We start from the raw sequence: 14,537 nt of genomic DNA, 5'->3' as shown, positions 1-14,537 counted from the left end.
AGATTGACACGCCGTGAAAAGTGTCTGAAACGAGTGACGTGAAGGACAAGATGGCAGATCAAGAAGAAACAGTAGAAGAAAACCAGAAGAAAAGGAAACTCCTTTCCTGCACGCGCAGCGGAGGGGGTATCAAGGTCTGCAGGGCGAGGACGGAACCCCGTCCTATAACTATAACAAGGGCTTTTCGGTCGGGCCCTCGTCGGTGGCCGAGGCGATAAAGTCGGCAATGGCCTCAAAGTAGCCCTCCTCGAGCACGCTCGAGTTGTGGTCGCCCAGCGGCAGCGGCTTCCAGATCTTGTTGGGCGCCTGCGACAAGTCGTACAGCTGGCGCATGTGGCTGGGCGGCACGATCTCGTCCTTGAGGCCACTCAGGAACAGAATGGGCACTTTCGTAATGGTCGGAATGACGGAATCGCTCGGCCAGACTTGGTGGCACAGCAGCGTCAGGTAGCGGGCAGGCGGGAGGATCTGGGGGATCAGCTTGCGCATGCTGAGAAACGTGTTTTCGAGAATGAGCCCGACGACGTCGCCCTGCTGCTGGTTGTCGGCGACGAGGCGGATGGAGACGGCGCCGCCGAGGCTCTGGCCGTAAACAATAAACTTGTGGGTGCTGGTCTCGGCGCGGTTGCGCAGGTAGTCGAGCGCGGTCTGGGCGTCGACGCTCAGGCCGGACTCGCCCGCCTCGCCCGTGGAGCTGCCGTAGCCGCGGTACTCGAGCATGAAGATGTTGCAGCCGACGAGATGGCGCAGCATGCGGGCAATGGGCAGGCGGTGGCCAATGTTGCCCGCGTTGCCGTGGAACATGATGACGGTGGTGCGGGCATGGCGGCTGTTTCGTGCCTCGGCCGGGCCGCGGGGACCGCGAATGTAGAAGGCGGCGAGCTTCTCGCCGTCGTCGGTGGGGATGACCAGCTCCTCAAAGTCGGTGAGGCCAAACTGCTTGGGGCTCGGGATGTCGTTGCGTGCGTTGGCGGGGACGTGGGACGGGTAGATGAGGGCTCTGGAGGGCGAAGAGTGCTTGTCAGCACATCTGCAGCAACGGGGGACAATGTCCACACGCTCCCATGGGTTCAATGGTTCGATATGTTCGAGTTCAATACGTTCGAGAGGTTCGATACGTTTGGACCAGGCGCAATGTAGAACTCACTTTTGCTTAAAGTAGAGGAGGGATGTGAGAACAGCAGCGACGCCCTACGCGACAGGTCAGTTCTCCGTACTGTGAGGCAGTGTTTCAGCACATACGCCCGGCATGGCATGACAGACGTACAGTCGATGCAATGGCCGGCAGGCGCATGTAGGAAGCGGCCGACCCAAGCAGCGAGACGGTCTGCTCGAGAAAGGTGGCCGTCACAGCACCTCCACCCGAGCCGGAGGGAGGCGAGCTCATCGTCGTGGAGGACGTGGCGATGGACGAGGCCGACGAGGCGGGTTGCGTTTGGGGCACGTCGAGGCTGTTTGTAGTGCGGATGTTGAGAAGATTGCTGTTTTTGTTCTTGTTCTTGTTCTTGTTCTTGTTCTTGTTCTTGTTCTTGTTCTTGTTCTTGTTGTCGTTGTTGTCGCTGTCGGAATCGAGTCCTTTGGACGTTGATCGAAAATCGAGGCTCCTGCGAAAGGCGAGCGACGCACGCCGGTTAGCTCTTTAGTGCTCATGCAGCTGAGGTGTGGGGAGCCTAGGACACGAGGCAAGGCAAAGTTAGAGGGAAGCCGTGGGAGCTCTGCTAGTGTGGTTGGTTTTTTTGCAATGCATTCTTACTTTTTTCGTCGCATCCGACAGAGACCGATCGCGTCGGCCAGCGCATAGAATAATAAAAAAAGAAATAACAACTCCTTTCTGTCTCTGAATGGGCTAGTGGATCTCGTGTTGAAGATGCTCGCTGCGTCTTTTGGGTAGACAATTTGTCACAGCAATCCTGGCTGAGTTGTCCGAGAGGTTGCTCTCGACGAATTGATGCGAAGCTTGGCTGGCGGTGCAGTCAGCTGTGCAAGAAGTTGATACTTGGACGGCTGTGTGCTGCCGGGCAAAAGTGCAGCAATGGGCAGGGCGAGGGACAGGGAAGCAATGAGGGCGAATGAAGAAACGAGACGGAAGAAGAGAAGCAGAAAAGCAGAGAAGCAGAAGCAGACGATGCGATGCCGGGTTTGTTGTGTTTTTCTGCCTTGCGTTCGCTCTTTCCCTGTGCACCTTTTTCCCGCTCTTTTCTCTACGGCAGGAGCATACAACCACCATTTGTGGAGCAAGCGTTTGCTCCTTGGTTTCTCTTTCCCTTTTCGCTAGAGAGTCTCTACCCCTAGCTCTTGCCCAAAACATACACGAGGCTTGACCGCCAAAGTGTCAAGGAGCTTGAATGGGGTTCCTGCAGTCTGGAGCTACACTGTAGATGGAGCAAACGACGCAGACAGGTGCTCAGGGAGTTGGTTACACCTGTTGCAGCGGCGCATTTCGTATTCTGCCGGACCGCAGCGTCTCTGGGCAGAAGAGGAGCATGAAGCACAGAGAAATGAAAGGAGAATAGGAGGAGTATTTCGTAACAGGAGGGACAGAGGACGAAAGGCGGTCAGAGCGCCTCGGCAGACGGCAGAAGCGACCGAGATGTCCAGACAGACACCAGGCGCAAAGGAGACGTGCAAAGACACAGAGACGAAAAGAACAGAGACGCAAAGAGGTTGAGTATGGAAAGCGGTCGAGGAGCATCGGCAGGTTACGTGATGCTGGTTTGGTTTCTTGATGAGTTGATGTTCGACCAGTCGTTCCTTCCGCCAGTTTCTTGTCCACTCCTTCCTTTGTTCGAACAGCCAGCCACGAACGGATCCTCATCTTCTTCCAGAGCAAAGACCAGGAAGCAATCTCATACCACATCTCCAGTCGTACTCTGTTGGCGAAGGCAGTTTGCGAGCTCCCGCATTATCCAGATCTCCCCTCGATCTCACCGAACCACGGCGAGAAACGTATGCAAGGTACGAACATGGACAGTTATGCGGCGCGTCTTTCTCAGTCTCAAACAGGCATAGGGGAATTTTCGCTTCATTTAAACGGGATGCCAACAAAAACCCAATGGCGGCCCGCATGATAGGCTGTCGCTCTGTCTTCTCGTTCCCGCTTGTCCTCTGTCGGCATCGTCCACTTTACCACAGACAGGGGTCCGTGGTTTAGCGCCAACACATAGTCGCGTAGGAGCGCCGCCTCGCGACCACAAGCCCAGGACGTTAAATTAGATTCTCGGTCGCGCACGCGCCCAGGTCGTGATCGGGACGAGGAGACAGAGGGAAAAAAGGAGACTGGGGGGGATGGAGGGTCCGGATTTGGTGCTATTGGGGAGCTACTGGGGAGATCAGAGAGAGTGAGAGCTCCCGCGACGTTTAGCGACACCACACCTCGTGCTCGTTAAAATTACGATGTGACCAGATATGAGAGCTGACTGTCCGTACACGAACGACGAGTCAGGGGGAAAGAGGGGGCAGAGGGGCAGACAACAAGACAGAGTGAGGAGAGGTGGGAGAGAGAGACAGCATGAGGGGACAACGACGTCACCGGACACGGCAGAGCGAGGATGGGGCCGCGATGACGATACCTGGGATGGCGACATAAGGAGATGCGAGGGACGGTGGGTGATGGTCTTGATGGGCCTGGACGGACACAAGGACGAGTCCAAGAGACACAAGTACGTCGTACTCTGCACACAAGGACAGACACAGCGTGGATAGGCGGTCATGCGCTCCGCTGATGTCTCCTTTTCCCTCCTTGTCTCGCAGCACACCACACCATCTTCACACCTTTTGCGATGTTAGTGCGAGGTAGATTCGTACTCACCGCGGCGCTTGCGTTGGTTAGACGCGCATCACTTCAAAGGAACGGGCGCGCTTTGCCCAGGCGCATTACCCTCTTTTCGGTCGTTTGGATCGCCTTTGCATGCTGCACTTCCACGGGGATCGGTCTGTCTCGTTTTGTCTGTTTACAAAGGGTCGTCTTTTTGTTCACCACGGGGAACAAATAAGCAGGCCCGCGAAGTAAAGATAAATGGCCCCGTAAAGATGCTACGAACAAGCACATTTGCATCGCATCAGAAAAGCTGAAAAATGAGCGAAAAGCAGGAGGGCAAGCACATGAAACACTTTGCGTTCGTAACGAAAAGGGGGGGCGTGTATGGAAGAAAACTGACCTGACCTTGGGACGAGCAGGGGTCGACAACCCCTCCAGCTCCTGTTCCTGAACGAGATGACTACAAAAGTGTGTCTTTCAGCTTCTTTTCTTTAATCGATATTGCTGTTTACATTCTCCCCTTGCCTCGCCGCTCATATTTGGTTTGCGTTATTTGTTTTTCAAAGCCACCGTTTTCTAAGGGAAGAGACAAGCAAAACGAGACATGAGAAGATCATTCTTCATTAAGAAGATTAGCAGATAATACTGGAATGATAACGTTGGGGGAGGAAAGGGGAAAAGGGCATGGGATAGGCGTGGGAGAGGCATGGACATGAGGACAAAAGCATTTCAACACTTCAGTAAAATCTTATAAGGATGAGAGAAAACAAGTTTTGCGACGGGATGTCCTTAGGACAAGACGCGCCATAAGTACTTGCCGTTGGAGGATCATCAAATAAGACATTTGCGGCGGGGGGGGCGATCGGTAGCTATGAAGAGCCGTAAGACATATTAAGGAGTGGGAAAGATGAACCTCGGCCAGGATAAGATACAAAATAATCAAGTTTGCAGCTTCTTTAGAAAAAACACGAAAGAAGATGAAGCTAGTAGAGCATTGCGTATGCTTACTGCGATCATCAGACCAATATCTCGTGACACTCTCGACATCGTCTGTTTTCCCCGGCCAAGAAATGCACAAGACTCGCGTATCCCATAGAGATGCTCACTTGGCCACCCGAGACAGCAGAGCACAAGGTCGATTCGGACAGGGCACGAGACACAAGACACTGGATGCTGCGACACACAAACTCTCGAAGCAAGACATTGTGGGAGACACTACGGCATTGGGCCACACTTGACGACTGGAGAGGGGTGGTGGACACATTAAGTTGCGTTCCGTTTCCGAATTTACCCTTAATTACAAATATATCAATAAGTGACGCATATCCGTAGATACTATCTTCGTTTCCACAGGACTGGATATATTCAAAAAAGAGGGCATAAGACAGTATAGTGCTGTAAGCAACTGATCTAAAAGAAGAAGGTGCCGGGGTGAAAAGGATACATGTAAGACAAAAGACGCCCGCTTAAAGGGCCACTTCATCTAAACAGTTATATGCATTCTTGTGTTTCTCTTTCTTCCTTTCCACGTTCCTCTTTTGCCTCTTTGCTTCATATCGTCCTCGATCCGCGCGAATGGTAAAAGGATGCAACCCTTCTCTTCTGGCTGCTGCATTCACGCCCCTCCGCCTAGACGAAAGACCAGTGAAAACGGCTTTGCCTCTTCCAACCAAACGCGCCGAATCTCAAAACACAGCCATATCAAACAAACCAAATCCAGCAACAGAGACCACAGCCCACTACACCATCTTGTGCAAAGCACGTCAGAACAGTGGATGCCACAGGTCCATTGGTCGCGGAGTTGCTAGAATAAAAAGAAAAAAATAGGAAAAAGAAAGAAAACACGGGCCAAGCCACCATGTCGACATTTTTTGTACTAATAACAGCCCCCAACGACTTGCTCCCGTACCAATCGGACGGGCCACGGCGCGCCTCGAACGTTTTGTCATTCCGTCTCCGGTGTTGTTTTACTGTCTGTTCTCTCATGGGATGCTCATAGGTCGACGAACCAAAGAGCAGCGGACGGCACAAAATTACATGTTTCGTCGAAACATTCCGCAGTATATTTCGTCATGCACTTCGTCTCTCCTTGTTCACCCAGACTTTTTGCAGTATTTCCACACGCGCGGGTTGCGAGAAAATGATATCAGAGAGAGTATGTTGTACTCCGTACCTCGTACGTCGTAACACATCTTGCAGATTCACCCCAATCCCGGTATATGCATATGCAAGCTGCTTCCTCTGCCATCGATGCCAACGCTCGTTTGGTTAATGCACGCTTTTCTGCAAACGCATGTCTGCTGTCTGCTGTCTGCTGTCTGCTGTCTGCTGGCTGCAGCCGCTTACTGTTCTCGTTGCTGTTCGTATGCCCCGGCAACAGCGGTACACGACAGTGTACTCCCAGAGAACGTGAGCAGACACGTCGAAGACAGAAAGGCCGCCACCCCCGCCCGTCGTCCGTCACAATGTACGCTGCACGCTGCTGTGCAACCAGCGCTTGGGCATCGCTGCAGGCGAGCGTGCAAGAAGATGCTGTCGCGATGTATGTTATAGTCACGTGATGCTACCACCAACGCGATATCACCGTGCCGTGCTGCGACGCGTTCGTGAACACTACAGTTTCGATGCACGGATATGATGCTTTCCAGTATGTCGTACCTTTGTACTCCGTACCTTCCGCAAACCGGCCTAGTCTCTGGCGTGGCTCTGGACTGGGGCTTCTCCCGCCTGGCTGCTGCCGTCAAACGGCGTTGCCCAGTGAGACTACGAATTAAGTGGCAAGTTGTTCCGCTAAACAAGTGGGCCTGTCTACCTTTTTACCTATTAAATTTCCTATTTTTCCTATTTATTTTACTCACTATCTCCACATCGCAAGTTCAGGGCGAAAAAAAGAGGCGGAGAGAAGAAAAAAAAAAAAAAAACTTCAACGACAGGCCAAACTTTTGCTTCTCAACCACAACCCGCACGACAAACAACACCCCCCACGGCACGCGGAAATTCGTGTAGAATCGAAGGAGTCGGACGTCTTCTTCTTGACACCTCACAGGCCACCGACTGCTCCGCCTCTTCTCACTGCGTCTGGCATCATATTCTCATCGCAGCATTTCTGTTTCAGCACATCAACATCGCTCGCAGCGTTCAGCCTTCTCGTCTCATTCTCAATTTGCTGTCCTCACTCGCACCCGAACAGCCTCATCCCTTGTGTACTCTACCCCTCCTCGCCTCCTCTCCCTTTGTCGGTTACAGTCTGCTTCAGGCAGGTCATCTTAAAGATACTCGTCTTTGAAGAACGGCACAACCCCCTTGCGTCGCCGCGGCTGTTGCGTGTTGTCCTTCATTCTCGCCCATAGCACGGATCACTGATCATTGCCTCTTCTTCGCCTCCGGCCGGGTCGACTAGCTTTGCCCAAATACTTGCAAATTGCCCATCTGCTCCGTTTTGGGTCTTGGGTCTTTTGGGTCTTGGGTCTTTAATGAGCCCTGTTTGGACATTTATGCGGCATCTTTTGCTTCCCAATCCCACGACATCGCCCAAAGAAACGCCCAGAAGCTCCGACAACCCTGCACAACGCCAGGGCCATCTGCACACCAACAGAGCCTGACCTCCACTTCTTCGCATTGCCCCAGCGTCGTTTGCAGTCTCGTCAGGCTTGTCTCCAAAAATATTTGACGACATATTGCATTCTGCATATTTTCCCTGCTTCCGAGAGGCGAAAACAGCAGACTAAACACGCATCCGACGGCCAGAACGCTCTCGCTCATTGGGGCACCACCGGCCAATTGGATTCTTGCACACCTCACTTTCCGCACAAGCAATACAGCAATACGGTCATAGACGGAAAGGAAGACAGCAAACAAGAAAAATCCCAACAGCAAAGCAGAGACCGCCAACGCAGCCGTCGCCAACGCCGAGTACCGCCGGCCCAAGTTACAGCTTTTTCGGGGCGGCGACAGAAATTGGTCGTCAACACGCTTCAGAAAATCACCGTTGTAGCCGAAACCGCCCAATCCAGCAGCCACCATGGTCTCCTTCCAGTGCGAGGTACGTTCCTGCTCGTTTTGTTGTAACTGCCCTTGAATTTTTTTTTTTAATTTTTTTTTTTTTTTTTTTTTTTTTTTTTTGGTTTTCTGTCTTTCCTCATTCAGCTTCCCTCAGTGTCCCCCCTCCTCCGGTTCCTTCCTCAGGCGCTGCCCAATCCAACACGCGCAAACGCAAGCAACCCCTGCCTTCCCCCAAAATAACCCATTGCGCCAAACGCCCGTCTGAGCGCGCTCTACGCTCTCTCTCTCACTCTCTACTCTTTTCTCTCCCTCTGCACATCGTCTTAGCCACCCGCTACTGGCACACCCCTGTCCAACACCTTCCCTTTTCCCCCCTCCCCCCAAGCTTGCCTCATGACTGCCCTGTCTTCCCATACCGCGTATGCTCATAATTTCGACCTGACGTCTTTGCCACCCCCCCCCCCTCCTTCCACGTCCTTGGCCCATGGCTCCTTCCTCGAGACTCTCACAGACTTCCAGAGAGCAAGAGCACACCTCTGTCTGAAGGGTCTCTCCTTCCCTCCGACTGTGCAGTCTCTCCCCACCAACTCTGCACCACGATCGACGCTTCCAAACACACTCCCACACCACACACAACGGGCACACGCCCCTTCCCCTTCCTCGTCGCCTGTCTCGTCTTGTGTTCCACTCTAATATCTCGCTGCTGCTGCTGTCCTTCTTTCCTCATTCCTCGCTTCTCGCTCCTTCCCCTTCTCGCCTCGTTTCCATTCCATATGTCCAGACGTCCAGACTTTCCACTTTTCTGCTTCTCTTTATTCTTCATTCTTCCAAACACACAGAAAACCTCAATCCCACAACATCCAGACAATCCAGACACACCCCTCCCACTCAGTCTCCCTGGTCTTTCGCGCCCCCAGGGCCGTACCCATAATCACTTACACACTCAAACTTGCCCCCTTCCTTGACCATATCACGGCAGTACTGCACATACTATTATTGCTCTCTTCCTCCCGCGTCGTCTTTTGCTACTCGTTCTTTTCTTCCAGTCCCTCCTTTACTTTACTCTACTTCTTGCACTCTTCTTCGATTCTTCCAATTGTGTTTCTTTCTCAAATCTCCCCTCTTTACTTCTCTACTCTCGTTCGCTTCCCGTTCACCTCCATTGCAGCCCAACGCACATTACGTCCCCGTTCGAGTCATCGCATCGTCAATCCGTCAAGCAGCCAAAACCGACGAACCACAGTGCCTCTTGCTAACCCACTCTCGCCCTCCGCCTTCTCTCTGCCGTCAACAGTCCTGTGGCGACGTCTTGACCAAGAAGAAGCTCGATCCCCATAGAGGCCGCTGTCGTGGTGCCACTTTCTCCTGCATTGATTGCATGGTCCATTTCTACGGCACTGAATATCGAACCCATACGGTATGTTTGAGGAAGCGACAGAGTCGTCATTCGAGCGTCCATGCGCAAGAACAGCGTCGCAGGATCAGCGTTGTCTAACTGTACGCGCAGAGTTGCATGACCGAGGACCAAAAGTACCAGGGCGCCCTCTACAAAAATAACGACAACAACAACAAGAACAAGAACAAGAAAGCACGAATCAGCCCTCCAAACGGCGCCGAAGAAGAACACCACTTCCATCCCTCGACGCCGTCAGCTCCTGTTACGACAAACAGCAGCAAAAAGAACAACAACAACAACAACAACAACTCCACAGCTACAAAGAACAAGCAGCAAGTCGCTGCGACGCCCAGTGTGAAGAAATCCAACATGGCTGCCGTTGCCCAGTACCAACAACCCCACCATATGTCCCACGCGGCCTACGTTGAGGATGTGCCCGAGGAGCTCGAGGGCTATCTCGTGGCCGACGACGACGACCACCGCTCTGACGACGACGCCCCGCCCCACGCACCCACCCCGCCGCCCGCCGCTGAGGGCCCCGTGAACGTCTTTGATTTCCTTGTCGCTGGTGCCACGCCCAACGCCTCGAGCCTCGGCCTGTCCCATCCGACCGTCAGGTTCAACGACAACGCTGACACTGACGTTGCGCGCTATGAGTACGACGCCAACGCGTACCTGGCTGCCGCCGACGACTTCTCCATGGCCGGCCATGCCAAGTACCAGCAGCACCTTGCCCAGTACGGCAGCGGCCCTGTGCCCACAGCCGAGCCCACTTCGACTGCGCTGACGCCCTTCAAGACGCCTGCGCCTGACCGCGCCGAGCGCAAGAAGAAGGAGAGTGCGGGTGACAAGGACAAGGACGCCTCCAAGAAGGACAAGAAGCGCAAGCGGTTAACCCTGGACATCAACGACCAGGTCATGACCGATGCGCCGCCTGTACTGCACTCGGGCCTCACCGGTGGCCTGCACCGCCTCACGACCAAGCATACCGCGTTCCCTCCGTCGCCCGAATCGGCCGAGACCCCGGCAAGTCCGCTCAAGAAGTCCAAGCAATCCAAGCGCTCCAAATCACGCGCCGAACCCGTTACCAACAGCCTTTTCTCCAGACTGACGGCCGGAAGCTCCAAGATCAAGACCAAGAAGCGAAAACACCGCCGCTCGGCCTCGCCCTCGGGCAAGAAGCACAGCAGCCACAACAGCAGCAGCAGCAGCAGCAAGAGCCACCGCCGGCACCGCGATGCCAACAAGGACGGCGCGTCCACGGCTGCGCCGGCCCAGAAACTGCTCGAGTACCCCGGTGCCGAAAAGAAGGAAGACGACAACGGCGGCAGCGGTCAGCTGATTGTCTATAAGCCGCGTGCCGACCTCTTCCTCAGCTTTGTCAACAAAGGCCCTGACAGCGAGCGCGGCTGCAGCATGAACAAGGCGCTCAAGCGCTTCCACCGGGAACGCTCCTCCTCGGGCACCTCGCTGGCCAAGCCGGCCGAGGAGAAGGAGCTCTTCCGGTCCCTGCGTCTGCGCAAGAACGACCGTGGCGAGATTGTCCTGTTTTGCGTCGACGAAGAGTAGTGTTGTTGCGTTGTTCGTGGTTGTTCAGACTGTTGTACATTTGTGTTTACTCATTCTCTGTGGCGTTTTTAGGGACATTTTTGGATATATTGTTTTTTTGTGTCTTGTTTTACTGGAGTTTGCGCTGTTCTATTCGGACACGGGGTTTATTGGGAACGCCATAAACGATTTTGATACCTGTGTGTTGTTGTTTTTTGCGTTGCAAAAGAACCACACAATAAGCATTCGACTTTTGGACTAATCGACAATCCACCAACGGCAATTGGGGAAACTGTCAAATATTCCAACACTTTCAACACTTTTTTATTTTGAAATATAAACGCCAAAAGAAGCATTTTACTCATTATCCATTGTTATGCATTCACTACATCACGGCAGCACGCAGCACGCGGCACACGGCATGCATCATGCGTCACGGACTACGCATTACGGTTATGCACCACGCATATACGAATCATCTTACGATCGACGCCTTTCAACCCGCTGCAACGATTGAGCTGATCAGACGATGAAGACAGACTCGTGGTTTATTTCTTCTATTTCTTTTTCTTTTCTAAATATGTCCATCTTGGATAACGAGCAATCGTGTCCCTTCAGCTCGACGTTTGCCCTTCTTCTCATTTTCCTCTTCGTTCTACGTCAACAAACCGCCAGAAGCCTATACTTCTGCTGTTGGGAACAGCGGCGTTCGATTTCCAAGGACAGTTTTGTTGCTTTCCCTGCTCTGTCTCCTTACTTTGCCTTCTGTGCTTGCCCATCTACTTTTCGATTCTCTTTGTCGTTATAGAGTTCTGGGCCGGGTCGGGTTTGACTCCTGTAAGTCTATTGTTTGGATTAGGGTCCTCTTTCCGGGATATCAGAGAGACTAGGGAAAGAGATCCACGAGGAAAGCTGGTCTCTGTAAAACTACCTTGTGTTGTTTTCCTTTGCATTTATACTAGGTTGGGATGCGGTTCTGAACCCCCCCGCCCATTCGTCTGTCTCTGAGCCCATCCACAAACAGGTTTCTCGCGGAACCTTTGGGACTCGTTCTGAGAGGGGGCGTTATTCACGTTTTTGGGAGGAGGGGGCGCTTATGGGAAAGCTTTTGTAGGCCGAGTTGAACTTTGAAGCGATGCTTTTGCTTTTGCGTCGTTTTTTTGTTTGGCTTTTTCGAGTTTTTATTTTTCTTCTTATTTTCCATCACCATTTTCTAGTCTTCGTTTCTCCGTAGACGTTTTTTGTCTTATGCAGTCTCTGCTTGCAGGTCAAAAGACGGAAAGAAACGAGAGAACAGTTTAATCTTGTCTTTATCATTTTTGTTCTGTCTTGCACAATTTGTCGGGGGTTTATTTTGGCCATTTTCCATGTCAAGTACAAATATTATATGTTCACAACAATCACCATCATTCCATTTGATGCAAGTGCTGTACGTCTTTACCTTTGTCTTTTCGTTCTTATATATTGCTTTCAACTGGTATTTTCATTATTCTGAACGAACCGAGTCTCGTCTAAAATGTACAAAAACGTGGCTACTATTACAGTGACGATATAAACACATTGCTCCAAACGTACAACCCTACTGCCTGCCTTGTCGTATCACAACGCCTGCAGCGGCAGAATGTGCTGCGGCTGCGCGCCGCGCCGGCACAGCGGACACTCGGGCTTCTCCCGCACCCAGTCCCCAATGCACCGCCAGCAAAACACGTGTCCGCACGGTGTTGCCGCCGGGTCCTTGAGCGTCTCCAGACACAGCGTGCACTGCCGCTGCATGCGGCTGCCCAGCCAGCGCATCGTCTGCTTGGGCTCGAGGTTGAAGCGGTAGCCGGGGCCGCCCGTGTCAGGATCGCGGGGCGTGTCGGGTGTGCTGGTCATCGCGGCGAGAGCCGTGGCGGCGGACGAGGCCGGTGTGTCGTCGCTGCCGCCCAAAAGAAGCTCGTTGTTGGCAGTATAGGTGTGGTCGTGGTCGAGGCTGACCTGGACGGGGCCCGAAAACCGTGGAGATGACGACGAGGGGAAAGAGGAGGACGACGCGGACGACGACAGAGTATCCCGCACGTGGACGTAGCCCTGGACAGCCAACTGCAGTACGAGCAGCGCGCCCAGCACCTCGTAGCCCACGACATCGTCCGCCGCCGACGCGCCCTGCCCCCCGGCGCCCTGCCGCCGCCGTGTAAAGACGTACCGGAGCCCGAGCAGGCGCGTGGTCAGTGTGTAGTAGGCGCCATAAAAGTAAAACAGAGCCAGCGTCACGGCGCGCACGTGCGTGCCCGAGGTCAGCGAGTCGAGATGTGTGAGCAGGTAGCGGTAGACGGGCAGCAGGACGCGCACGCGCAGGGACACGGATGATGATGTCGACGATGTTGATGATGTTGAAAACGATGACGACGCTGTTGGCCGGCCCTTCTTTGCCTTGGCGCCTGCCTGGCGCATCGCCTGCAGGGCGGCCGCGCCCTCCAACGCGGCCACCTTGGCCTCGAGCCGCCGCCGCAGCGCGCGCCGCACGCCGGGCAGCGAGCGGCCCACCAGGTACGGCGCCAGCACGGACGTCAACACGTACGCGGACCGTCGGAGGGGCGGCGGGATCAGCAGGGGCGCGCCCACGCTTTCCCGTCCCGGCGTGTCGGGCACCACCACCTCCATCAAGTCGCAGTACTCCTCGCCCAGTGTGCGGTGGCCCAGCCACGCGGTCAGGCCAAAGTAGGCGAGCTCGGCCGCCGTGCGCGTCTCGGTGGCCCACGCATGCGCGGTCCGGCCGCCGGCAAAGCGCAAGACCAGATCGGCCAGGTCGTTGGCGAGCGTGCCGGCAAAGTAGGCATCCTTTTGGTGGGCGCGGATGATGTCCGGGGCGGAGGCGAAGGGGAACGGCGAGGTCAGCGGGAGGAGGGCGGGGAGGGGCGTGTCGGCAGAGGTAGAGGCGGCAGACGACGACGAGGACGCAGAGGAGGCGGCGGCAGCAGCGGCAATGGCGGTCCGCGATGTGCCGGCTTCGCCTGCACCGGCAGCAGCGGCGGCTTCGGACGCCTGTGAGGCCGACGACGATGACGGCCGCGACGCGACGGTCGAGAGGGCGCGGACGGCCGGCAGACGAGGGCCGGCGCCGGAGGAAGAGGACATGACTGGTTGTGACACGATGTGCAGGCGGTGTGCGATGGGATGCTGCCGTTGTTGTTGCAGTGGTGGTAGTGGCTGTCGCGATATTGAGGATGAGGTTCAGAACAGGCACGACTTCCTTTGTTTGCACCTTCCCTTCTGAATTGCCTCGGCACTATGCAGCTTGTGAAGCACGACGTAATTACTGGAGTTGGGGGGCTATGCGCTAAAAAGGTACAAAGCTAATGTATCTTTTTGGTGAGTAAGGCACGCAATGGCAGGACAGGAAGGTGCTGCTGGCACGCGCTAACGCAGCCGAGTCGAGCTACTCAGGGCATATACAGAAGGAGCGACGCGCCAGCAGACACGCTTTGGCGGGCAGTTGCGGCAGTCGTTGTCCACGAATGGCAGCCGCCAAGAGACAGCACCCAGACTGGGATTCTGACGTCGTGTTCTTTTCGCTGGCGTCTCCTATTTTGGCACACAATCGAGCTGCTATTTTTGGAATTCACACACAACCACATAAAACGCCAACGGAGCAAAAACGACGATACCGGCGGAGCTTGTCGTTCCACGGCCAGCCGCTCGTTCAATTCCACCTCCCGCCCATGGGGCTTTTGCCGCGACGGCACGACGGACTGCGAAGTGATCGATAAGGAGACGGCATCGATCCTCAACCATCACCACAACCGCACCGCTTGATCTCGTTTCTTCCCCCTTCCCCCCAGGCTCTTTCGCCCG

At 54.5% G+C, this 14,537-nt stretch overlaps 3 protein-coding genes across 3 annotated transcripts; 1 reads left to right on the top strand and 2 right to left on the bottom strand.

Annotated features, from left to right (window-relative positions):
• Positions 1 to 168: 168 nt before the first annotated feature.
• SPBR_01621 (protein bem46) lies at positions 169 to 1,767 on the bottom strand (the record flags this gene model as incomplete). The annotated part of the gene is made up of 4 exons (XM_040759931.1): positions 169 to 1,000; positions 1,148 to 1,191; positions 1,268 to 1,604; positions 1,754 to 1,767. 4 exons carry the CDS (start codon positions 1,765 to 1,767, stop codon positions 169 to 171), a joined length of 1,227 nt encoding a protein of 408 aa, XP_040619792.1.
• Positions 1,768 to 7,778: 6,011 nt separating this feature from the next.
• Positions 7,779 to 10,724, top strand: SPBR_01295 (uncharacterized protein; the record flags this gene model as incomplete). Its single annotated transcript, XM_040759606.1, has 2 exons — positions 7,779 to 7,799; positions 9,267 to 10,724. The coding sequence occupies 2 exons, from the start codon at positions 7,779 to 7,781 to the stop codon at positions 10,722 to 10,724; spliced, it is 1,479 nt and encodes a 492-aa protein (XP_040619791.1).
• A 1,578-nt stretch (positions 10,725 to 12,302) lies between these two features.
• SPBR_01649 (peroxin-10) lies at positions 12,303 to 13,820 on the bottom strand (the record flags this gene model as incomplete). The annotated part of the gene is made up of 1 exon (XM_040759959.1): positions 12,303 to 13,820. The coding sequence occupies one exon, from the start codon at positions 13,818 to 13,820 to the stop codon at positions 12,303 to 12,305; it is 1,518 nt and encodes a 505-aa protein (XP_040619790.1).
• Between the last annotated feature and the right edge of the window lie 717 nt (positions 13,821 to 14,537).

Source organism: Sporothrix brasiliensis (genome assembly GCF_000820605.1).
Source record: "Sporothrix brasiliensis 5110 chromosome Unknown Cont18, whole genome shotgun sequence".
Taxonomy (NCBI): Eukaryota; Fungi; Ascomycota; class Sordariomycetes; order Ophiostomatales; family Ophiostomataceae; genus Sporothrix; species Sporothrix brasiliensis.
This window is presented reverse-complemented; position numbering and strand designations above follow the sequence as displayed.